At 43.6% G+C, this 26,802-nt stretch overlaps 1 protein-coding gene across 1 annotated transcript in view; it reads right to left on the bottom strand.

The window, feature by feature from the left end:
* The window catches only part of LOC137432639 (extracellular sulfatase Sulf-2), a 95,843-nt gene that overhangs the window by 57,797 nt on the left and 11,244 nt on the right, over window positions 1–26,802 (bottom strand). Inside the window, exons 4-8 of the mRNA XM_068124725.2 lie at window positions 25,696–25,847; window positions 11,117–11,286; window positions 8,456–8,606; window positions 8,174–8,349; window positions 7,219–7,347 (exon numbers count right to left, since the gene is read on the bottom strand). Coding sequence (XP_067980826.2) covers window positions 7,219–7,347; window positions 8,174–8,349; window positions 8,456–8,606; window positions 11,117–11,286; window positions 25,696–25,847 — 778 coding nt within the window. The remainder of the gene's footprint in view (window positions 1–7,218; window positions 7,348–8,173; window positions 8,350–8,455; window positions 8,607–11,116; window positions 11,287–25,695; window positions 25,848–26,802) is intronic.

The following is a 26,802-nucleotide window of genomic DNA, read 5'->3' as shown; positions in this document are numbered from 1 at the left end:
ATTGCAAGCACCTGCAACTCACCACAGGTGAGTTCAATTCCAAAGTAAAGGCCAATCAACTGCTTGAAATCTAATTATTTCTAACAACTTCTAAAAGGTGTCAATAATATTGTCCGGGCCATTTTGTGATTTCTGTGTGGAATAAGCTAATATTTCGTAATTTTTTCAGCTTTTTTTGTTTTGTTTCACTGCAAACCAAAGAAATACATATGTGGATGCCAACAGATTTTATACTTTCAACAATTTTCTGGAAGAAATGGCCACAACTGTATATATACACATATATATACAGTCATGTGAAAAAGTAAGTACACCCCATGTAAAGTTTTGACTTTTTCTAAATATTTCAACATACAGCTATTTGATCTTCATTTCAACAATATTGATAGATAAAGGTGATATAATATAACAAATATCATGAAACATTTACATTTTGTAGTCCATTGTATAACTTAAATAAACATAAATGCAAAATTCACATGTGGAAAAAGTAAATACCATACACCCTTGGCTCTAATAGGTGGTATTGCCCCCTTTGGCAGAAACAACCTCAAGTAGGTGTTTCTTATAACTGTCTACCAGTCTCTGACATCGACTGGGAGAAGTTTTTGCCCACTCCTCCATGCAGAATTATTTCAGCTGTGCGATGTTTGAGGGGTTTCTTGCATGCACAGCTCGTTTCGAATCCCCCCACAACATCTCAATGGGATTTAGATCCGAGCTTTGACTTGGCCATTCAAGAACCCTCCATTTCTTTATTTTCAGCCATTCCTTGGTGGATTTACTGGTATGTTTAGGGTCATTGTCATGTTGCAAGGTCAACCTTCGGTTGAGCCTCAACTTTCTGACAGATGTTGTCACATTATCCTCAAGCACCCTCTGGTACAATGAAGAATTCATAGTGGATTCTATGATGGTGAGTTGCCCAGGCCCTGATGCAGCAAAGCTGCCCCAAACCATAATATTTCCACCACCATGCTTTGCAGTTGGTATCAGGTTCTTGTGGTCAAATGCTGTCTTTGGTTTTCGCCAAACATGTCTTCTGGTACTGTGGCCAAATAGCTCTACCTTTGACTCATCTGTCCAGATCACATTGTTCCAGAAGTGCTGGTCTTTGCCTCGGTGTTCATTGGCAAACTTTAGTCTTGCCCTGATGTTCTTTCTGGACAGCAAAGGTTACCGCCTGGCACACCTCCCATGTAGATCAAATTTGTGCAGCCGCTTTCTAATGGTAGACTCGTGCACTTCAACATCAACATTGGCAAGAGCTACCTGGAGGTCCCGTGATGACATTCTGGAGTTCTTAGAGACCTCTTTCAGCCTCTTGCGGTCTGCTCTCGGGGTGAACTTGCTGGGGCGGCTTGGCCTGAACACGTTGGCAGTTGTTTGGAATCTTCTCCACTTGTAGATGATCTTCCGGACAGTCGAATGATTGATTTCAAATTGTTTGAAGATCTTTTTAAATCCCTTCCCAGACTCGTATGCATCGATAACCTTCTTCCTGAAGGCCTCAGAGAGCTCTTTTGATCTAGGCATGGTGACACCGCACACTTCCACAACAAAGAGCAAACCAAACTAAATGTCTGAGGTTTAAATAAGACAGGTTCCTCCAAGATCCTCACTAACGATGTTCTAATCATTTGCACCTGAGCTGGTGCACCTGATTCTAATTTTAAGTATTTGAAGTAGTGATAAATGTAGGGGTGTACTTACTTTTTCCACATGCGAAATTTGCATTTATGTTTATTTAAATTATGCAATGGACTACAAAATGTAAATGTTTCATGATATTTGTTATATTATATCACCTTTATCTATCAATATTGTTGAAATGAAGATCAAATAGCTGTATGTTGAAATATGTTGTAAAAGTCAAAACTTTACATGGGGTGTACTTACTTTTTCACGTGACTGTGCAGTGTATAGTACAATGTCATACTATATGCTGTACTTGTACCCCATTGAACTAAACAGACAGGATAATTTATATGTATCTAATGATTTATATCTAATTTATATCTAACTGGCAACGGTACCCGCCCTATGGGCGGGGCTCCAATTGGGAAGCCCAAATGAAAAGGAAAAATATCAGAAATTGAAGTTTTTTTTATTTTAAACGATTCATATAAACATCCGAATATATCTAGCGATATATATCGATATTATATCGATAATATCGATATTATTATATTATTTCGATATATATCTATTATATAATATCGATATATCTAGCGATATTAAAGATTCAGGTGGAAATTGCCAAAAAGCAGGGGATGCTGCAGTACCCTCAGCACCCCCACTTCCCACACCCATGCTCATACCTTGATGGAATTTAAATGTGTCGAAATGTTTTGAATTATTTACTTAATGTCTGTTTTTTAGTGATATCCCAAATTTCAAAATTTTAGTGATATCCCAGAAGTCGTTGTGATTTATATCTCCAAGTCGATGACATTCTAGACTCAGTGTTGAGGCGAGAATTGTTTTTGTTCTGCTTTTTAATACATGCACTGCACAAGCTATAAGTTGAATGATGTATGCATGCTAATCTTGCCCAGCAAAGAGGGGATGAGGCTATGTTTAATTTGTCGAGGAAATCCTTTTGGAGCTTCAAAACAAACACACATTTCTCACCAAAGCTTGGGATGAGATTACAGACTTGTTTGAGGCCTTATTAAATGTTTGAGGAATGCAACACCATGACCAACCTTGGTCTTTGTTAGGTAACTCTATGAGAAGTAGGTCTGAAAAAGCGATTATTTTTTAATCAGTAAGTAGTATTATTAAACACATTTACATATTTTAAAACCACATTTTTGCACCCACATGCAGTGTTATGTACAACCAAAAACCCCACCTTTGAGAACCCTGCTGCACTTGGACCACCAAATAAAAGAATGAGAAATGGTAGAAATCCACCGCTCATCTCCCTTATCGAATATTTCTTTAGCATTGGTTTTGTCAAATTTAGTTCAAGTGAGCAATTTTCATTCAGGGTTTTCACCTATTCTTTGGTGGCAAAACATCAATGTTTAAAGCTCCTTTTCTATTCAATGTATTTGCATTAATTGTATAAGGTTCTCGATTTTTGGTTTAGGCTCTAACAATTTAAGGCAACTGCATATACCAGGTGGGGGCTGTAGGACATGTGGGGGACATGTGGCGGGGATGGTGGGATGCCTGTGGGGTACAGACAAGGAAGAGTTAACAGCGGTAAGCTGTCATTCTCTACAGGACGGATTTATCTTGTGGTTTCCCAATTCTGTCAGACAAAGACAGACATCATGACCCGGACAGAAATAAGGGTCATCAAAATCATAAAGGAAAGTAGGGCTATAAGATTTGGCCAACGTCACATGGAGTGCAGACTTGCAAGCATGCCAGATGAAAGAAAGGTCATGAAGATCATCAAGAAGAAGAAGAAGCAGGGGGCTCACAGACAGAAGAAGAAGAAGAAGATATTATAGTACTTAGAAGATGTAGTACTTGACTAAGTATATATAAAAAAGTAGAAGTAGAAGTAGAAGAAGTAGAAGAACACAAAGATGGAGAAAAAGAAGTAGAAGAACATGAAGAAGTTGAAGTATAATAAGTTGATCTTAAGACGAAGAGTTCAAGGTGTGAGATATTATTGTCGAAGAGAAAAGGGAGATCAATCTTTTTTATGACATTTAGACACTTTCAATCAAAGAAGCAAATTTATTTTAATAGTAATGTATTAAGGAAAAGGATAAAGAATAATGAAGGAAGTAATAATGAAATAGTAATATTTGTGTAAAATTCTTCAAAATTTTGGGATTTTTTATTTATTTTTAAGATTTGATAAGGGATAAGTATAAAATAAGAAAAGCATGAGAGCCATGATAAGAGAGATTGTGTGATAGAATCACAAATTTGACATGACAGAGTCAAGTAGTCACGGGAGTGGATATAAAACCCAAATGGCAGCATACATGAAACTAGACCAACACTCAGTAGAGCACATAAGACCTCCACCAGGCTGAACTGTTTACGGTTTATATCCCAAGGCCGGATCTGCATCCAGACCTTAACTAAAATCAAATCGGCTTGCTCTTGTCACCTAGCCAACCCATCCACAAATGTTTGTCAGAAACCATTCATAACTTTTTTAGATATCGTGCTAGATATCGTTGGTAGCCCTATCTCTCAATGGTGAAGAATTACTTTTAAAATTATAGTATCCGGATCCGGATCTTCACCCGAATCTAATCAATACGTCCTTGTTACACACCCAACCTGTACACCAAATTTCGTCCGAATCCGTCGATAATGTTTTGATATATCGTGCTATATATAGATTTTGGCCCTATCACTCAATGGTGAAGAATCACTAAAAATTAGAGTATCCGGATCTTCGCCAAAATAAAATCAATTCATCCTTGTCGCACATGCAACATGTCACCCAAGTGTTGACTGAATCCTTCTAACGTTTTGAGATATACTGCTCACAGACAGACGGGAACACAAACATACAAACAGGGGTGAAAACAAAACCTCCATCCACCTTCTGTGGTGGTTGTAGTAACAAGGGAAGACTACCAAATGTCATTACCCTGCGTTCGCGAAGCGAAAATAAGGGGTTAAGCATTCATGTGCGTACATGTGCCGTACGTGTCTGCATTTTAAAAATTCATTTTCTCGGCACCCGTTGGTCCGATTGACACGAAATTTTACCATAGAAGCGCCTCCGCCTGTAGAATGTTTTTATTCATAATTATGACGTCATAGGTCACAGGGTACAGACAACATCTTGGAAAGACGTTCCACCTCTATATCTCCCAAACCACTCAATCGAAAAAAATGAAAGATGGCTCCTTGTCAAGTACTCACCATGGGGAATAAGATATGTTGATGGTGATGTCATCGGTGGCTTAATTATGACGTCATAATTCGACAAGTACAACGCTTGATCTGATCAGTACGAATAAAACAAAAATTCCTCTGCAACTGTTAGACCGATGGACACGAAATTTTCAAAATATGTGCAGCTCCTCCTGTGGAATTTATTTATAATTATAACGTCATGTGTCACGTGGTACAGACGCCATCTTGGAAAAAAATCGAAAAAAGTTGCACCTCCATATCTCCGAAACTGCTCCATGGAAAAAAATTAAACATGGCTCATTGTCAAGTACTCCCCTTGTGGAAGAAGATATGTTAATGATGATGTCATCTGTGCCTTCGATATGACGTTGTAGCGGTTACCGCTGGATGCACACAATCGCCTTGCACCGGCCAGAACACGGCCAGACGCGCCTCTCCCGGGCATGCCCGGACTCACTGTTCCCGGGCACGCCCGAACCTCCCGGGCACGCCCGGTCTCGTCTTTCCCGGGCATGCCCGCTCTCGCCTTTCCAGGGCTCGCCCAGAGCGTCTGGGCATGCCCGCTATCGCCTTTCCAGGGCTCGCCCAGAGCGTCCGGGCATGCCCGCTATCGCCTTTCCAGGGCTCGCCCAGAGCGTCCGGGCATGCTCGCTCTCGCCTTTCCAGTGCTCGTCCAGAGCGCCCGGGCACGCCCAGCCTCGACTTGCCAGGCCGCAGCCAAACACGCCCGGGCAGGTCCAGACTCGCCTTTCCAAGGCTCGCCCTTGATACCCGGGCATGCCCGGTATAGCTTTTGCCGGGCAAACTTCCCGACATAAATGTGTATATATATTGCTGCCCGATAAACGGGCTTTTGGTCAGAATACCTGAGCTGTTTTGTTTCAATAAAGCAACTCGGACGAATTCCGTCTTTGGTCGGGTCACTTCTTTCGACTCGCGTTGGAGCGCAGCTCCTTCAACGTCATAATTCGACAAGTACAACACATCCGATCATTGTGAATTTTTTTTCTCAGCAACTGTTCGTCTGATGGGCACAAAATTTTCACCATAGGAGTGCCTCCTCATGTAGAATATTTTAATGATAATCATAACGTCACAGGTCATGTGGTACAGGCGCCATCTTGGAAAAAACAAAAAAAATGTTGCACCTCTATATCTCCAAAACCGCTGCATGGAAAATATCGATGCATGGCTCATTGTAAAGAACTCCATATGGGGAATAGGTGCTGTTAACGATGACGTAATTTATGCCATAATTATGACGTCATAATTTGACAGGGACGCTTAGTCTGATCAGTTTGAAATGTATTGGGCGTGATCTATGCAACAATTATATTAGAGAATATAAATTTATGATGTCATTGCTCACGTGGTCTGGCAGCCATATTGGATCAAAGAAAAAACATGTTCAAAAACAGAAGAGTTGGCTCACAACAAGTTGACTGCGCAGGGTAAGTATTCTATGAATACCATCCAGTTAGAAATTGTGTTGCATCACAAACTGAGCCATTCCTTGACTCGACGTTAAGCTCAGTGTTCCGTATGCTAACATTCATTGATGGGCGTTAAAAATCCTTGCATAGTGTATTTTCTCAAGGAGCGAGCGAGTTATCCCTGGCACCCTGGCTACATCACAAATTCCTGCCCAAATCACCTTCAGTTGAACACCGGGCCTGGCCAAACGGCTCACATTGAACAACAACCACAAGGTTTGAGCCAGGACCAAGTTTATACATACCGTATTGTTGGAAGAGACATAACGCTGATGCTTTCGATATTTGATGGTCATTTTAACAATCGGTTTTTTTGTGTTTCACACTGAATGAAAAATGTAAAGGTAGAGCATGGCGATTGTGATATATGACAGGTTCGACAATATGTTCGGCATATAAATCAACATGGCGATGCGTGGAGAGTCAGTCACAGCACCGCCGTAATGACATCAGACGTAATCGCATCACCCTGTCATGTGACCAGATTCTCAGCTCTGATTGGTGTACGTTTGAAGGGACATACATACATATATACATACATACATACATACATACATACATACATACATACATACATACATACATACATACGGACAAACATTGTTCTATACGGCTCTGCCCGATGGGCTATGCCGTAAAAAAATCATGCAAGGAAAAGAGACTGCAATGTCGGGTTTCCGTCACCTTGCCAGCGGTAGTTTAACCGACACCAGGGGGCTCCAAATATTATATGCCATTAAATTCCCTCCCTATTACTTGAGCAGAAAAATCAAGTTTGAAGTAGTGCAAAATGGTGAAAACAAACATGGAAGGGTGTTCAACTGAAGTTGCATAAATTATTCTTTCAGTTTGCTCATGTTGTCTGGTGCGACATTCTCACTCTCCACGGTGAGCTTGTGATTTCAGCAGGCTGAGCAAAGAACGGCCATCCATATCTGATGGAACATCCAGGCCAGCCATGTCGAGGAGCGTAGGTGCCAGATCAATGTTGAGAGCGATCTGTGGAACTCTGCCAGTCGGAACACAAGGTTTGAACGAAAAGAACCATCAATATTAGAACCCACTTGCCCCATCGCACATGTAGTTAATGCATGAGTAAAGGTGTGCCCTTCCTCAAGTGATGAAATAGTACCATTTTGCTTTTTTTCAGATTATCCTCAAAAACTTTTATTTTAAGATACCGGAGGATCAATAGTATTTTCAGCTTTACAATTATTATTATTCTTCGCTCAAACTTGGTTGTCATTGCCATCTCGGTATGTCCCTCATATGTTGCTTCAATCTCATGTTCAATTTCTCAACACCGAGTTGATTTGTACATTGTCTACTAATGTCTGGAAAACTCGTGTCAAAGTACACTGATGGGTGCGACTAACGTCCTCATCCTGCATGCGTTTTATGTACAAGTGCCGCCATTCCCCTTAGATCTTTCAAACTCGAAGTGTCCCTCCATTTCCAAAATGTGAATATGCAGCAATTGCATTAGTGCAACTAGATTATACAATTATACACAATGTTTTTTATAATGTCCATTATAAAATACACCCTTACCCCAACTTTTTAGGGTTTCAAGACCCATTCATTACCTGACCTATTTATGCATTCCCCCTATGCCACCTTCCTGTCCCCTCTGCATTTCCATTCACTGAGGTTTCCCAGTTGTAATCTCATCTTGGAAGACTGGTCCAACTAAGGAAGGTTCACAAAATGTCAATACTTTAAAGTCATCCACCACTTCTATCATTCTAGTTCCTAAATCTCAACATATTCCTCATCAAACATCAACCCTCCACTCCCTGGAATTTCCTTAGCTCTCCCTCCCATCCCATTCTTACACAGATCCAGGCAGCACTCCAGGACCTCGCACATAGAGAGGAACACGGATGTCAAATTCGTAGGGCATGGACTTGCCCTTCACCAAACCAAACTGGCCCAGGTGGTACCCATGGTCCGACGTGTACACCACATATGTATTTTCCAACTCACCTGCACGTTCCAGCTCCCTGCAAATCTGCCATTACACGGAAGAAGTGGAGCGATTTTAAAGGTCCTGTAATGTCTGCATCATTGCACATTCTAATGTTGTAAAACGAGGAACAAAAGGTGCCGATGCATACCCGATAAACTGAATCGTCAACAGACAAGAGGGTCTGCAGGCGTCGTCGATGAAGAGCGTTAGTGAAGTCCATGTGGATAGGCAGCATGAGTCCTACATGACGAAGAATCCAGTGCTTGTCCTGGTTTGGAGCTTTGTTGTAGCTTGGGGTTCTGACACAATGGAGAAGAGCACAAATCATAATTGGATATTTCCATAAAGCATCTTATTTATTATCTCAGAACTTGAAATCCTAAACACGTGGCAAGTGTGATCTTATGTTAATGTACCCATGTGTTGAAAGTTGAGTTGGGCATGTTGAAAAGTAATGCCTCCTATTCTTGTTCTCCAAAACAGGTAAAGATATTCGAATGAAATGAGGCGTAGTCTGCACTTTCGTTCTTCCCATCACTGGGTGTGAAGTTTAATAATTCTGAAACAAGATGTCTCAGCGCTCTGTTGGTAAGGATGGCGGAGGGGCAGCACAACATCAGCACTGTGAAGCATGAAGCGCTGGAGATGAGAGTTTGGATGACTGACTAGAGATAAGATGACTGGAGAGGACTGGAGATGAGCATTGGGTCCACCAGTATGGTCCTGAGGGCAAAAGAGGGTCAATGGAGTACCGCCACAAAGGATCACCAGCCCTGACTTGGATCCGTCAGATTTTTATCTCTTCTCTAAAATTAAGAATGGAAGTGACAAATCCCACAAATCCTGAGAAATCCCACATTCTTACTATGTCTCTCCGAAAAGACCGACTGGAAAACCCTCCCATCTACTTTCTCAACAATCCTCTCCAAGAAGTTCTGTCGCTCAAGCTTTTGGGTCTCACTATCTGCCATGATCTTTCTTGGGAAAACCACATTTCCAAACTGGCCTCCAAAGCCAGTCGCCAACTGGGCATCCTCCGTCGTGCGAAGTCGTTCCTTGGCACACCTGAGCTCCTCACCATATACAAGGCTTTCATCCGCAGGTCAATGGAATACTGTTCTCCCCTCTGGGCCGGCACTCCTGCCTCACACCTAGCTCAGCTTCACGCTGTTGAAACCAAAGCTTTCAGAATCATTGGAATCTCCTGCGATGAAGCTAACTCCGAGGGACTTCCACTCACTCACCGCAGGCAGGTTGGTGGTCTTTCTGTCTTTTACAGACTCCTCTCTGGCCTTGCGCCCCCAGCTCTCTCTGTGCTCTGTCCCCCTAATATTCCTACAGGTCGCACAAGATCTGCCAGCAACCCTCTTATGGTTAAACTGCCAAAATCTAGGCTCTCTGCTCACCTTCACTCTTTCGTTCCCCTTTTCTCCCGCCTCTGGAACAAACTCCCCCACTCCCTTCAACCCACTCCTCCCTCCAGGTCTTCAAAACAGCTGTTCACCACCATCTCTTATCTTCCCCCATCCAAAACCTTGATCTTTTCCACCCCCGCTAATTCCAGATAGATACACTTTTTTTGAAATTCCAACTTCTTTCCTGGAAGTCCTTGCAGTGTTGTTATGTTTTATACCTCTCCCACTCCCCCCAATCCCTCCCCCTCCCACATTTCTCTCGATGTCCTGCTCTCAAATGTTGTGTTTGTGTCCTTCCCTCTCTCTCCCCATCTTGTGTTCCGCTCCCCTTATTTTGTGTTTTCTGTGTCGGTTGACTTTTTGTGTGTTTAATGTTAGCTCTTTCACGAGCCTCGATCTTGTGTACAAAAAAAAAAAAAAAAAAAAAAAAAAACCTCCGTGGGCAACATTTTTCTTTTGACGATATCAAGTCACCGTGACAGTGAAGTGTTGGTTACGTTAGCAGGACGCACAGTTCCATTGTGACGTCATCACAAAACTACATGAACGTTGGTAGAAATGTGTGGATGTTGGTGATGTTGAGAAATAAATATGCACCATGGTAGAACAAAGATCGAGGTTAGTTTCGGTCTGTGTTTCTTTCAAATATCCTTTACCTGTTTTGGAGAAAAATAATAGGAGGCATTACTTTACAGCATGACCTCGTATGTTATTATCATCATCAACATCAACATCAACAACAACAACAACAACAACAACAACAAACAAGTGAGTTCAAACATTGAAGTTTCTCTGTCAAAAAGAAGTGACAAGGGTAAAGCAAACATGCAAAGAATGGTGTTGAAGAATGGTGTGCAGACCAGAAAAATAATTTGTCCTCAGACCATAAGAAATTGACCCAACGATTATAAGGAATGGAGTGCAATAGTCACGTAGAATGTACACAACGACGTTTCAAACTTGATGTCTTCATCAGTGAAACAAAACATTTGATAAAATGGAATAAATAAGCCCAGTCATTTTTAAGCTAATGAGCACCATAAAATCGAGAGCAACAAATATTAAAGGATGTTGCAATGGTTCTCAAGATGAAATCAAACTGAAATTTAATGCTTTTACATCTGCCTGAGCTACGAGGATTCTGGTTCCCAGGCCGAGAAATGTGGGTAGATCAGTACACATTATGTTCGCTTGAATAAGAAATGCGTGGGTGGGAGAAAGCATTTCTGCAATGCGAGGAAAGCGAAGGAAAGCACTTGTGAGATGCAATCCATATGAAAGGTGTGGATGAGGTACACAATGCAAGACCTTGTGAGCGAAGAGCTGCACAAGCATGCCCTGGGTGAGAAAATATGATTGATGAACCGTTTGCTTCCACCAGTCAATATCCATACATGTGGGATGAGATGTTGGAGAAGTGAGTCGAGTACTGAGGTGCTACATCCTCAGGCCCGTGCGGTGCAGCGTGACTCAGCACCATGAGGATGGGCTGTGTCGGGTAGACTCTGCGTGAGTGGCGGAAGAAATCGATGCTCTCGTTGGTGATGAGATCAGTTAGGTAATCCTAGGTTGGGAGAGGATTGTGGGTGATGTGTGATCAAACAGAAGGGGCCAGATTATTGATCCGTCAATGAAGGGAGAAAATTAACTGAAATTATGTGAAACAAAGAAAGAATGAATGAATGAATGAATGAATGATCGTTTTAAGGCCATTTTCACCACTAGAGCGGGGGTTAGCCTTGCGGGCCCCATGACAATCATGGTCCCCTGTTTGAGGCAATGTTTTTATGGCCGGATGCCCTTCCTGACGCCAACCCTTAGTCGCCTCTTACGATGCGCAGGGATACGGTGTACCTATTCTAAATCGGGGTGCACACCGGGATCATTCATCCCAGAAAGCTGGTACTCAATTTGCCGACGTCACCGCCATCTACGTACGCTCTGCCTGTCAAGCTCTCAAGAGAACCCTCCGACAGAGCATAATTTTGATCTTAGTTCAGATACTGTCATAAGTGCATGTAAAACTCACAGTTACCGACCTGGTTACACCCTGTTGGGGCTCATCAGGGCAACGCAGTGAGTCCTGCATACACGTATGACTCTGAAAACCTTTCGGTTATTTTGTTTTCGGAAAAAAAAAAAAAACCTGGAGAACTGAAATTATATTTCGATACGTATCTATCTATAATTCCACTAATCTCTGTCTGTGTGTGTGTGTGTATGCGACCGCTGTTTCTCGACAACTACCGGTCCGATATACTTGAAACTTGCCAGGTATATTGCTGGGGACCCGAGGATGTGCCTTTTCAAGGTTTCATATTAATCGGACAAGTAGTTACCGAGCTATGTCCAAAAAACGATTCAACCAATCAGAGAGCAGCGAGCTATCACGTGTGCCGAACGTGCCGAACAGACTCTGCCTCGGACGGCACATTTGAGAGCGTATTCATTTATTTCACGTTGGCAAACTATGTTGGCGTTAAACTATGTTTTAAAACTAATTAAAACTACTTTGCGATTCATCGTAACTGCGATTCGTAACTGCCGTTCGCTTTGGCTTTGCGAATGGACCAAACCATTTCATGTAAATAGAGGGGGGGGATTGTCACCGTACTCGCAAGCCGTTCGCTTTGGACCAAACCATTTCATGTAAATAGAGGGGGGGGATATAATTTTAGATATAGATATAGTACGGGCATGCCCTAGTATATATAAATACTAGCTTGGGTCGGCTCGCTGCGCTCGCCTCACCAAGCATCGTTACTGAGGCACAGGCTTATTTTAGCTGAGGATAATGACTGTACCTGAGTTGCTGTGTTGTCATGATTTACACCAATCATAATACAAACAATTATTTTGCACAAATGTATTTGTTGTGTTTGTGATATTACATTTTTATAGGCAATTTAGGTTGAAGATTTAGGTTGAATGTTTTTTTTTTTCAAGAAAGAACCCCTCAGCACATACATAGGGGAGGGGTAGGTGCAGACTGGAAGTTTGGGACGATTACACCTCACCACCACGTAATTCAAAACACCTCACCACCAAGTAATTTAAAACACCTCACAGCCATAAAACACGTAATAAAAACACCTCACCACCACGTAATTCAAAACACCTCACCACCACGAAATTGAAAACACCTCACAGCCATAAAACACGTAATAAAAACACCTCACAGCCATAAAACACGAAATAAAAACACCTCACAGCCATAAAACACGAAATAAAAACACCTCACAGCCATAAAACACGTAATAAAAACACCTCACAGTGATAAAACGTAATAAAAACACCTCACAGCCATAAAACACGAAATAAAAACACCTCACAGCCATAAAACACGTAATAAAAACACCTCACCACCACGAAATTAAAAACACCTCACCACCACGAAATTGAAAACACCTCACAGCCATAAAACACGAAATAAAAACACCTCACAGCCATAAAACACGTAATAAAAACACCTCACAGCCACGAAATTAAAAACACCTCACCACCATATAACACGTAATAAAAACACCTCACAGCCACGAAATTAAAAACACCTCACCACCACGTCATTTAAAAACATCTCACCACCAAGTAATTCAAAACACCTCACCACCACGTAATTCAAAACATCTCATCACCAACTAATTCAAAACACCTCACCACCACATAATTAAAAACACCTCACCACCATGTAATTATAAATACCTCACCACCACGTAATTCAAAACACCTCACCACCACGTCATTTAAAAATACCTCACCACCACATGATTCAAAACCACCACAACGTTATTAAAAACACTTCACAACCACGGAAACAAAAGCTTGAGGGAGTCGTTAAGTGACAACACAGACACTGCCCAGATGTGTAGATATATAGATAAATGACTGTACCCGAGTTGCCGTTTTGTCATGGTTTAAACCAATCATAATGCAAACAACAATTCAAAATATTCAATATTCAAATGTATTTGTAATATACGTGATATCACATTTTATAAACAATTGAAGTTGAAAAAAAAAAATTCCCCCAAAAAATTCCAAAAAAAAGAAAAAAAAAATCGAAAACTTTTCAAAGAAAATACCCTTAGGACATACCGACGGGAGAGATATGTGCATACCAGAAGTTTGGTACGATTTCACAAAAGTTTGAGAAAGTAGTTCAGTGACAACACAAGACAGACACTGCACAGATATATATATATATATATATATATATATATATATATATATATATACTGAAACGCAGAAGAAAATTACCACCTTTGAAACCTTTAAATATCAACAATAACACTGCGTGTAGTAAATGTGTGAACTTATTTGTGGACAATAGTGTCCTCACTGTCAGACAAAACGGTCACGGATGGTCACTTGAACCTTCAATGGTCAATTCATAGCACAGCTGTTGAACAGCCGTTTTGACTGTCAGTGATTAGCCAAGGGGTACGGGATGATTTTAATGAGCTGCACGTGATGTCTTGATATTGGCTTTAAAAAGACCAGTGCAAAATGGGCATTTCAATCAACATGCCACGATTGTCAAGGGATCAACGGCAGCGTGCCCTGGGCATGCTGCAAGGCGGACTGAGCTACCGTGAGGTGGCACGTCGCCTTGGCTGTTCACACCAAACGATATCGGCCCTGGTGGACAGAGACACCCTCCACAACTCTGCAGATGACAGACCTCGATTAGGGAGGCCAAGAGTCACCACTGCAAGGCAGGACAGGCAGATGGTCCGAAGTCATCTGCGGGATCGATTCCGTCCAGCATCCCGCACTGCGGCAGAAACTCCGGAGCGTGCAAACCCACGGATCTCCAATGATACTGCACGAAGACGACTGCATGACTATGGTCTGACTGCCAGAAGACCATACAGAGGCCCCGTGATGATGGCTGCCCATCGCCGCAACCGACAGAGATGGTGCCAGCAGCATCAGCGGTGGACCTTGGCGCAGTGGAACGAGGTCGCTTTCAGCGATGAGTCAAGGTTCTGTGTGGACAGTCCTGATGGGTGTGAGCGTGTCTGGAGAAGAACTGGTGAGCGATATGCCGATTGTTGCGTGCGTCAAGCCAACAGGTGGGGTGGCCCAAGTGTGATGGTGTGGGCCGCCATATCAGGCCGGTACAGGACGCCACTGGTGGTTGTGGATGGGAATCTTAACGCCCAGCGGTATGTGGATAACATCCTGCGACCTCATCTGCTGCCATTCCTGCTAGACCACCCAGAACTGAGAACCTTTCAGCATGACAATGCTCGTCCCCATGCTGCTCGCTTTACCACTGCATTTCTCCAAGGCGAGAACATCAACACCATGCAGTGGCCTGCGCTCTCCCCTGACCTGAATCCCATAGAGCACCTGTGGGATGAGCTTGGGAGATGCGTAGTTGGCAGGGCCAGGACACGGGCAGAGCTGCTTCAGACATTGAGGACTGAGTGGGACAGAATCCAGCAGCAATCCATCCAAAGACTGGTAGGCAGTATACGCCGACGATGCACTGCCTGTATCCAAAACAATGGTGGCCACACACGCTATTGAAAGGGGACTGACATTGCACCCTGTGCTGTTCTGTACTGTAGAACAAACTGATGAGATGGTGTATCTTGGTCAAAAACTTGACATGTCATCAATAAAATGTCAATGTTTCAATTAGCAATTGTTGGTTTGTTTTATTTTGAACTGTTACAATTTTATTACATTTCAAACAAGTGGTAAGTTTCAAACTAAGGATGCTGGATGGAATCGATCCCGCAGGTGACTTCGGACCATCTGCCTGTCCTGCCTTGCAGTGGTGACTCTTGGCCTCCCTGATCGAGGTCTGTCATCTGCAGAGCTGTGGAGGGTGTCTCTGTCCACCAGGGCCGATATCGTCTGGTGTGAACAGCCAAGGCGACGTGCCACCTCACGGTAGCTCAGTCCGCCTTGCAGCATGCCCAGGGCATGCTGCCGTTGATCCCTTGACAATCGTGGCATGTTGATTGAAATGCCCATTTTGCACTGGTCTTTTTAAAGCCAATATCAAGACATCACGTGCAGCTCATTAAAATCATCCCGTACCCCTTGGCTAATCACTGACAGTCAAAACGGCTGTTCAACAGCTGTGCTATGAAGTGACCATTGAAGGTTCAAGTGACCATCCGTGACCGTTTTGTCTGACAGTGAGGACACTATTGTCCACAAATAAGTTCACACATTTACTACACGCAGTGTTATTGTTGATATTTAAAGGTTTCAAAGGTGGTAAGTTTCTTTTGCGTTTCAGTATATATATATACAGTCACGTGAAAAAGTAAGTACTTTTTCAAAGTACATGTAAAGTACGTACATGTAAAGTTTTGACTTTTTCAACATATTTCAACACAGCTATTTGATCTTCATTTCAACAATATTGATAGATAAAGATGATATAATATAACAAATATCATGAAACATCCACATTCTGTAGTCCATTGTATAATTTAAATAAACATAAATGCAAATTTCGCATGTGGAAAAAGTAAGTACATCCTTGGCTCTAAAAGGTGGTATTGCCCCCTTTGGCAGAAACAACCTCAAGTAGGCGTTTCTCATAACTGTCTACCAGTCTCTGACATCGACTGGGAGAATTTTTTGCCCACTCCTCCATGCAGAATTCTTTCAGCTGCGCGATGTTTGAGGGGTTTCTTGCATGCACAGCTCGTTTAAACAAAGAAAGAATGAAGTTATCAAAAGCAAAGGCAGTCTACACCGGCCAACTTTGAACAGACACATGTCTATTAAAAAAAAACCGTCTCGCCCAAAAAAGGTTTGTCAGTGTATGCCATCTCAAGGCGATGCAATAAATTCATTTGTCAACTTAGCTTAAACTCTGCTCCGAGCATCCCTTTGTCAATCATTAAATGGCTTCTATCCATGCTTGAGCAGTTGTGATTTAATTGGTGTAGTTCATCAAGAGCAGATAGATGAGACCATATAGCCATCTCAACCAAAGCAGAATTACAGTGGGCAGAGCCCATATAGGTCATGGTTCAAGAAGCAGAGAAATCTTTTAAAACTCTGCCAGTATGCATCCTGCATTGTATACATGTGGGTTATAATACCGAAAGGACCCCAAACAAAGAACAAATGAACAAAATAACAAAAACAAAGAATACAACCCCAAAGCTGTTCTATACAACATGTCGGTCAATGTATGCCCCATTTTAAACTTGTGTTTCTTATTCATCAAGGTAATAAAGAATGATAGTACTTGCATAACTTCATTTGTGAGTTAAACTTTGTGCAATAAAAGTTGAATGCGATGAGATGTCATTTCTTCATTTGTAAAGGTAAGTTCAGGGGAACAAGATGGTTCCAAAAAACTGCTCTCCAAGTTCACACGTGATGGACATTACAGACAGGAAGTCCTGTTACCTTGAGATTACAATACTCCTATTTACCTGAGACGTGTCGCAGGTCTACAAGAGCTCCGCATGGTTGTTGCTGTTGTCGTGGTTCTTGTTGGGGGTTGATTTTCGAAATGTGCACTCATTGGTCGGATAGCTGCCGGACCCCACCCACATTTGTCGCTTGACTCCACCCACCATGGCCCCAGACAAAATAATATGGCCGCCATCTTGGTTTTCTGGTGGGCCTAAGACATTTGGCCTCTCGGTCTCTGATTATGCACTGTCCGGGTTTATTGCGTCAGATTTCCATTGGCTTTATTTAGGTCGAGTGTTACTCATAATGAGGGAGGTCAAAAAATTTAATATCAAATAAAAATTATTGGTAAGGTTTAATCATGCGTGCAAGCCCACCAGCACACATGGTACACACCTATCTAAAAAAATGTGTTACATAATTTTTGAACGGCCCCATATTGGGGTTAAACAATCCGTGATCGAGTGACGAATGAGCTCGTTCTGATATAACCTTGCGGAGGGTGACATGGATGAGGGGTGTTAAGTTAATTTTTCTTAACAGTGCTTTAAATGTGCATTTGCCAATCAGCCCGTTACTGGGTTGTGACCACAGTGCAGTCATTCTTGTTTCACTATACAGAGGATGAGAAATAAAAAAAATGTGAGTCAAAACAATCCCACCAAACCAAATGTTCATCCCAATAAATGCCATAATACAGCAACATGCATGCAATGTTAAACCCACCCCCCCCCCCCAAACCCTCCCTCCTCCACCCCTCTTTGGGTACATCTCATCTACAGAGTGGTCCAAATAATATTTAATGAATTTTATTAGACAGCAGCCACATTTGCTTCACAGATCAGGTATTCTTCCTTCTACCCTACCTCCCCAATCATGACTCTAACTAAAACTCCCTTTTAATTATCATTTTATGACCATTCCACATGGGTCCCCACTACCCCGGAGCTTAACCGAAACCCCTTGCCAGACATTCCCATTTTCCCATGTTCTGCATAACTTGACTCAGGCAAGCTTTTTCTTGCTTTCACCTAGTTATCCAAATCATTCAGATGCATTTACTGTGTGCTCAGTTTACAGATTTATTTGAATATTTAATTTGATTATACTGCCCAGACTCGAAGTTACCAATCTATATTAAGCGATTATTATTCATTCCTTCAACATCCATCCAAGGTACATTGAATGTACTGGCAGAGTACCCGCCCTACAGGTGATCTCGTTCCAGGCGTGGAACATGTTCTTCTGACACTCTCTTAATTTGGGTGGTGTATAGGTACCGGCTCAATTGTGAGATGCTCAATTGTGTGAGAAAACAACCTGCTCAATTGCTCCCAAAAGGAAAACACCCGGGTTACGTATATAAAGCAAAAACATACATACTACTCATATGCATATATAGCTCAGATAATTCCAATTGCACCTCCCCACCCCCACCCCCAATCCCCACCTCCACGCGGTCCTGCCAAAGGAAGAAAATGGCAAGATGGGCGAAAAAAATATTTAAATCTTGATGGAATCAAACAAAACTTGCACGGGCACAACTTCAGGGTAAATTATTAAATCTTACAAATAAATTATTAAACCTTACAAATAATTAAATCTTACAAAACTTTCCTTGAAGTCCTAGCAGTGTCCTTTTGTTTTTACCTCTCCCACCCCTCCCTTCCCATGCTTCCTCTCCCCAAGCCCTCTCCCTCCCACTGATCTCCCGATGTCCCTGTTCTCTACTGTTGTACTTGCGTGTTTCCCCCTGTCTCCCCATCTTGTCTCCCGCTTCCTTTATTATACGTTTTATGTGTCCGTTTATATTGTATTGTGATTAATGTTAGCTCTTACAAGACCCTCAATCTTGTCTAAAAAAAAAAACAAACTAATTTTAAAAAAAAATTATCCTCATTAATCCCTGAAAATTTCAGCTTCCCCAGTCAAATCCCATCAGAGGAGTAGATGATACATACATACATACATACATAATATTGCATAAGGAATGTACCTTTTTTTTGTATATGTAGTCGAGGCTCGGGTAAGCGCTCCTACTAGTACACTGAACGGATCCGGACACAACAAGACAAAGGAATAGCAAAGAAAAGAGGGAAACACCAACAACAGGCTAAGATAGAGTGAAACTTGGACAAACAATGGGTGTTGGGTTGAATGGGGACAGGAGAGGATGCAGAGGGTTGACAATATTGATACAGAAGGAAACTCCAAGGAGAGAAAACTGGAAATGTGTAATGAGGAGGGATTGGGGTGGGGTGGGGTGGAGTGCGGTTAACGAGGGTCGAAAAGATTATGGTTTTGTATTGAGGACAATCTGAGATGATGGTGAACAGATGCCATGAAGACCTGGAGGGAAGAGCAAAATTGAAGAGAATGTGGAAGTTGGTTCCACGGGCAGTAAAGAGGAGGAACAAATGAATGGCGGTGAGCAGTGATCCTGGATTTTGGGAGTTTTACCTATAGAAGGTTGATGGTGGGCCACTGGGCCATGTGTGCCCTGTGGACATGGAGGAAGAGGGAGGGGAGGAGGACAAAGCACAGAAAGAGTAGAGGGTGCATGTCATGTATGAAGCTGCAAATATTCACCGTTGTATCCCTACACCGGGACCGCATTGTATCCCTACGTCCCAGCTCGGATGGCGCGGCAGTTAATCGGGCCTGTATCGGCAGAGTGAATAAACGAGTACTACAATCGATCGTAGTTTGTCGAGATACCTTACATGGCGACGAGGATAAACATCTAGACCATGACTTCTTTCGGCCATATCGGTGAATTCGACCCTCATGAGGGGGATTTTGACACGTATTCTGAGCGGTTGTCTTTCTACTTCGAGGCGAACGGCATCGCGACCGAAGCCCGGATGAAGGCCGTCTTCCTGTCCGTTTGCGGAGGTGAGACGTTCACCCTCGTTAAAAACCTGATTCGGCCTCAGACAATCCAAGAGCTCACGTATGCAGAGCTCAAGGCCACGTTGAAGGAGCATTGTAATCCATCTCCTTCAGTCATCCTGTGTCGGTTTAATTTTTACATGTGCAGACAGCAGCAAGGTCAGTCGATCGCAGACTTCATTGCACACCTCAAAAAACTATCACATCTGTGTGAGTTTGGGGACACGATTGATGACATGCTCCGTGATTTGCTGGTGGTTGGCATGTCCGATGACCGCACTCGTAGACGCCTGCTTGCTGAGAGAAGACCGACGTTCCAAAATGCCAGAGACACCGCCATTTCCATGGAAAGTGCTGAACGCAACGCTACAAGCATCGGTGCCACTCGCTCGTCTGGTACCAGCCCTGCTGTGAATCGGTTGGATCATGTTCAGCCAAAACGTTGGAACAAGTCTCCTCGTCAGAAGTCAGTGCAGTCTCGAACACACAACAAATGTTTTCGGTGCAACGGAAAGCACCCTCCGGAGACGTGTCGGTTCAAAGATGCAACCTGCCATTTCTGTTCGAAAACTGGCCATATTGCTCCAGCTTGCATCACTCGCAAATCGGGAAAAGGGAAAGCTGCTGACAAGATTCATCAGTTTATCGGTTCGGAGGAACCTGAACTTGACCAGGTGAGCTCTGTTTCCGACAACTCAGAATCGTATGACCTGCTTCATATTGATTCTCACCATAGGCGGGACCCTCTTCTTGCCACTGTTGTCTTCAACAATCGACCATTGCAAATGGAGGTCGACACTGGTGCGGCCGTCTCGCTCATCAGCCATGCTGTTTTCACAAACCTGTGGAGTGATGCTGACCGACCCCATCTGAAACCTACTACCTATGGACTCTCCACCTATACAGGTGAGAAGATTGTTCCCTGTGGTACATGTGACGTCATGGTGGGCTACGATAATCGTGAGTTTCACCTACCCCTGATCGTCATTCCTGAAAAGGGCCCTTCCTTACTCGGCAGGAACTAGTTGAGCATAATTCGACTGAAGTGGAAAAGCATTCATCAACTCCGGGCAGCCAACGTTTCTCCTACCGCAGCATACACACTCAAAAATGAGCTGGATATGTACCCGGATGTCTTCAAGGATGAGCTTGGAACCTTGAAAGGACATACGGCTAAACTCAGTGTTGACCGGGATGCCAATCCTATATTTTGCAGAGCTCGCCGAGTCCCTTTCACCCTGCGGGAGCGGATTGACAAGGAACTGGATCATCTTGAAAATCTGTGGATCATCGAGCAAATCCAGTATGCCGAATGGGCGGCGCCCATCGTTCCGGTCATAAAATCGGACCAGTCCTTCCGCATATGTGGAGATTATAAAATGACCGTGAACAAGTGTTCTTCATTGGATAAATATCCAATCCCGAGGATCGAAGACCTCTACGCTCGTCTCACGGGAAGCAAGACTTTTACGAAACTCGATCTCAAATCCGCCTATCTACAGCTCTGCTTGGATGAGAATTCGAAACAGTATCTTACCATCAACACGCATCGTGGGTTGTACAGGTACCACCGACTCCATTTTGGAGTGAAATCTGCACCTGGAATTTATCAGCGTGTCATGGACAGTTTGTTTGCCGCCGAACGCAACGTCGTTTGTTACGAGAATGATATTCTGGTTACTGGTCGTACGGACGCGGAACATCTACAAAACCTGGATAGAGTTCTGAAGAAGATTTCGGACTCCGGCCTACGTTTGCGTCGAGACAAGTGCAAGTTTATGGGGCCATCAGTCACGTACCTGGGTCATACGATTGATGCCGAGGGTCTACACCCGACAGATGAGAAAGTCCGAGCTATCAAGGATGCTCCTGCTCCACGAGACATGACCAAATTGAAGTCATACCTCGGTTTGCTTCAGTTCTATGGTCGTTCTATCCCGAATGTGACCGACGTTTTGGGCCCCTTTTATCGGCTTTTGAGGAAAGGAGTCTCCTGGAGCTGGGGGTCTACTGAACAATCAGCATTCCAGACCTCTAAGGATCTGCTCAAATCGTCCAATGTTCTCGTTCATTTTGATCCAGAGAAGGATCTTGTGCTGACATGCGATGCCTGTCGGTATGGAGTGGGGAGTGTATTATCACACGTGATGCCTGACGGTACAGAAAGACCGGTTGCATTTGCATCCAGAACGTTGTCCCCGGCAGAGAATAACTATTCCCAACTTGACAAGGAAGGATTGGGAATCGTTTTCGGCATCAGCAAATTTCGCCAGTACCTTCTTGGACATCATTTCACGATTCGCACTGATCACAAGCCGCTGATCAGTCTGTTTGGTCCAACTAAGGCGACATCTGACCACTACCGCCCAGGATCATCCGCTGGTCCCTGTTTCTCGCTGCTTATGACTACACCATATGTTATAAGCCCGGTTCGTCTATCACAAATGCAGATGCCCTGAGTCGGTTACCCCTTCCAGAATCCGTTGATGATTCGCCTACACCAGGATCCATTATCGCACTGATGGATCATCTGGAAGATTGTGCTGTCGATTCCCGCCAGATCCGCACTCATACTCGACGAGACCCCGTTCTGTCCAGAACTGTCCATGCTGTACAGCTTGGATGGCATTTGCTACCTGAGGGTGACCCAGATTTTGCGGCTTTTAAAGCACGTAAAAACGAACTCGGTGTGGAAAATGGTTGCCTACTCTGGGGATGTCGTGTCGTGATCCCAAAAAGATCTGCGTTCCAGGGTCATGGATGAAATCCATGACTGTCACCCTGGGATTGTGAAGATGAAGTCACTCGCTAGAAACTATGTGTGGTGGCCGAATCTTGATGCTGATATCGAACATCATGTTCGACATTGTTACCCCTGCCAGAGCACCCGGAATACACCTGCGAAAGCGCCACTGCATCCCTGGGAATGGCCCAGCTAACCGTGGCATCGCCTACATCTCGATTATGCCGGGCCTATTAACGGCAGCATGATTCTAATAATTACGGACGCGCACACAAAATGGATCGATGCCTATGTGACGCGTGGTACTACGTCAGCCATTGTCATCGAAAGACTCAGACGCTGTTTCGCCACTCATGGTCTGCCCAGGATGATCGTGAGTGATAACGGTTCGTGTTTTTCCAGGTCCGAGTTTGCCGAGTTCACACGTCGGAACGGCATCAAACATAAGTTTGTCAGCCCACATCACCAGGCTTCAAATGGCTTGGCCGAACGATCCGTGGGAATCATCAAATCCGGATTGCAGAAACTTCAGGAGGGAACCCTGGAAACAAAGCTGTCTCGTCTCCTGTTCAAATACCGCATCACGCCACAATCAACAACCGGTGCAGCTCCGTCTGAGTTATTGATGAAACGACACATGAGATCGACACTTGACAATCTCAAACCAGACATATCATCAAATGTTTATCAGAGCCAGCTTAATCAAAAGTTGGTGCACGATAAGACGTCCAACAGTCGCTGTATCAACATTGGAGATCCAGTGTTTGCCCGAAATTTTGGTGCAGGTGCGACGTGGCTACCAGGGGACATCATCAAGAAGCCAGGTCCACTGTCCTGCGTGATTCACCTGCAGGACGGCCGCGAAATTCGTCGACATCAGGACCACATAACCTACCGTCACTGTGAGTCGATAAAGCCTGCAGCATCGTCACAGTCAGAACAACAGTTCGACCCGCCACTGCCGGAGATCGTCGTGGCCGCTCCAGCCGGCTCGGATGCCCCGAAAACCTCTGCGAACGCTACACCCTTCGTGGAGACCAAAGGAATCACCTCGGACTCTGTATCCACTGGTACACCGCGACCCAAAGGAATCACCTCGGACTCTGTATCCACTGGTACACCGCGACCCAAAGGGATCACCTCGGACTCTGTATCCACTGGTACACCACGACCCAAAGGAATCACCTCGGACTTTGTATCCACTGGTACCCCGCGACCCAAAGGGATCACCTCGGACTCTGTATCCACTGGTACACCGCGACCCAAAGGGATCACCTCGGACTCTGTATCCACTGGTACACCACGACCCAAAGGAATCACCTCGGACTTTGTATCCACTGGTACACCGCGACCCAAAGGGATCACCTCGGACTCTGTATCCACTGGTACCCCGCGACCCAAAGGAATCACCTCGGACTCTGTACCCACTGGTACACCGCGACGCTCAATGCGTGAGAGAAAAGCACCCGACCGGCTGAATCTTTGAAGATGTGTTTTTTCACGGTGACACATGTTCTATTTTCACGTTGACACATGTTCTATTTTCACGGTGACACATGTTCTATTTTCACATTGACACATGTTCTATTTTCACGTATTTTCATGATTCTCATAATCGTTTGTACACATATTTTCACATGTTTTGGAAATGTTGCTTTTGAAATGTCAATTCTTGATATCCAGCACGTATTGTTCTTGGTAATTTTGGACTTAAAGGGGAGGATGTCATGTATGAAGCTGCAAATATTCACCGTTGTATCCCTACACCGGGACCGCATTGTATCCCTACGCCCCAGCTCGGATGGCGCGGCAGTTAATCGGGCCTGTATCGGCAGAGTGAATAAACGAGTACTACAATCGATCGTAGTTTGTCGAGATACCTTACAGTGCAAGATCAGAAAGGAGGCGGTAGAAGACAGAGACCACCGACCTGTCTGTGATGCGAAAGTGATAGGCCCATGGAATGTTCTAATAATCTTGAAGGCCTTGGTTTCCACAGCGTCAAGCTGAGCAAGGTACGAGGCAGCCCAGAGGAGGAGCAGTACTTCATCAAGCTGAGGATGAAGGACTTGTAGATGTATCAGAGTTCAGATGTGCCAAGGAATAAATGACTTCGTACCACTTGTACCTGTGATCTGGGAATTTCAATGCTTCCTGGACCATTCAAAATTCGCAATTACATCTGCATTACCTTTTCAGACAAGTTACCAAATTATAAAAGATAATTAATAAGTCAAACAATTTTCTTGTGCTGGATATTCCATAAACAGGAAACAGACAAGTGTTTTTAATTAAATGGAACAAAATATGCAAGGCCAAATGTACTTTTACGGCATAGCCCATAGGGCTATGTATGTATGTATGTATGTATGTATGTATGTATGCGTGTATGTATGTATGTATGTATGTATGTATGTATGCGTGTATATATGTATATATGTATGTATGTATGAATGTCCCCTCAAACGTATATATTCCAGAGCTGAGGATCTGGTCACATGACATGGTGATGTGATAAATATGCCGTTCATGCTGAACATATTGTTGAACCTGCCATATATCACAATCGCCATGCTCTACGTTTACATTTTTCATTCAGTGTGAAACACAAACAAACCGATTGTTAAAATGATCATCAAATATCGAAAGCATCGGCGTTACGGATCTTCCAACAAAACGTTACGTACCTAACCCTTGTGGGGTATAATCTAGATTACAGTAGATCTTCCCTCGGTTCTGTAAGTAAAACTGACCTCATGGATGTCGGGATTCCTCCAAATTTCTTTGTTTAATGTTATAAACAGCATTATCGAGTGTTTAAAAAGCTAATCATGTGTGTTTGTGGTTTATAATCTTTTACAAGGCCGGCTACGCCGCTGTTAGACTTCCGGACTTGTTTTTATTGAAAGTTAACAGGAAGGAAAGGTTGCAGCAATGTACCTTGGAGTAGTCAAAACCATGCTGTTCCCTCATGCCGTTGCGGTTGAGCGTGTAGTTGTAGAAACGAGCGTTCTTCACTTGACCCAGCCAGTGCCTCCAGCCCTGCGGCACGTAGTTGCCATTGTACTCATTCAGATACTTTCCAAAGAAGCCTGTAAGGTAGATATCGGTTCAGAGATATTCACAATATGCCTGTACTTTTATTTTTGGTATGTTTTTTTTTTTTGTGTATACAGAATCGAGGCTCATAGAAGAGCTAACACATGGAACATGAAAACATGCACAGACACATAAAACATACAATGAAGAGAGTGGGAGACAAGAGAAGGATGGAAGCACACAAGTACAACAACAGTAGAGAACGGGGATGTTGGTAGATCTGTGCAAGGGGGAGGGCTGGGGAGGGGTACAAGGTATAAAACAAATGAACACTACTAGGAATTTCATGAAATAAGTTGGAGATTGAAAGAGGCGGATTTGGATAATACTGTTTGTATTACATGGTAGATTCAAATAAGCTAACAGTGCATTTCATTTCATTAACAAGTGTTACGCCTCGATCCCCCGTCGGTGAAGTGATGCGAGTTGACAAAGTGGAACATGCAAGACGGCCATCTTGGATTTTGACGTGGCGACCCAATTTTCAATGGCGTTCTTCCTTATGCCGAGATACACCCACACACCGGATTATAAGTTGGTACTTCGCTTATTTGTCAAGATATTCCGCTCACAAGGTTCAGACATACATGGCGGCGGCCATCTTGGATTTTGACGTGGCGACCCAATTTTCAATAGCGTTCTTCCTTATGCGTAGATACACCCACACACCAGATTAGAAGTTGGCAGTTCGTTTCTTTTTCAAGATATTTCGCTCACAAGGTTCACACATTTACTTTTCAAGATATCGCGCTCACGTGGTTTAGATATGGTGACAGCCATCTTGAATTTTGACGTGGCGACCTCATTTTCAATAGGGTTCTTCCATATGCCTAGTTGCACCCACACCACACACCAAATTAGAATTCGGTCCTTCGCTTACGCACGTCCGCACGCACGCACACACGTCCGCACGGACGGTCGGACGGACGCACACACGGACGGAGGGGA

This window comes from Myxine glutinosa, chromosome 8 (assembly GCF_964187855.1).
Source record: "Myxine glutinosa chromosome 8, kmMyxGlut1.1, whole genome shotgun sequence".
Taxonomy (NCBI): domain Eukaryota; kingdom Metazoa; phylum Chordata; class Myxini; order Myxiniformes; family Myxinidae; genus Myxine; species Myxine glutinosa.
This window is presented reverse-complemented; position numbering and strand designations above follow the sequence as displayed.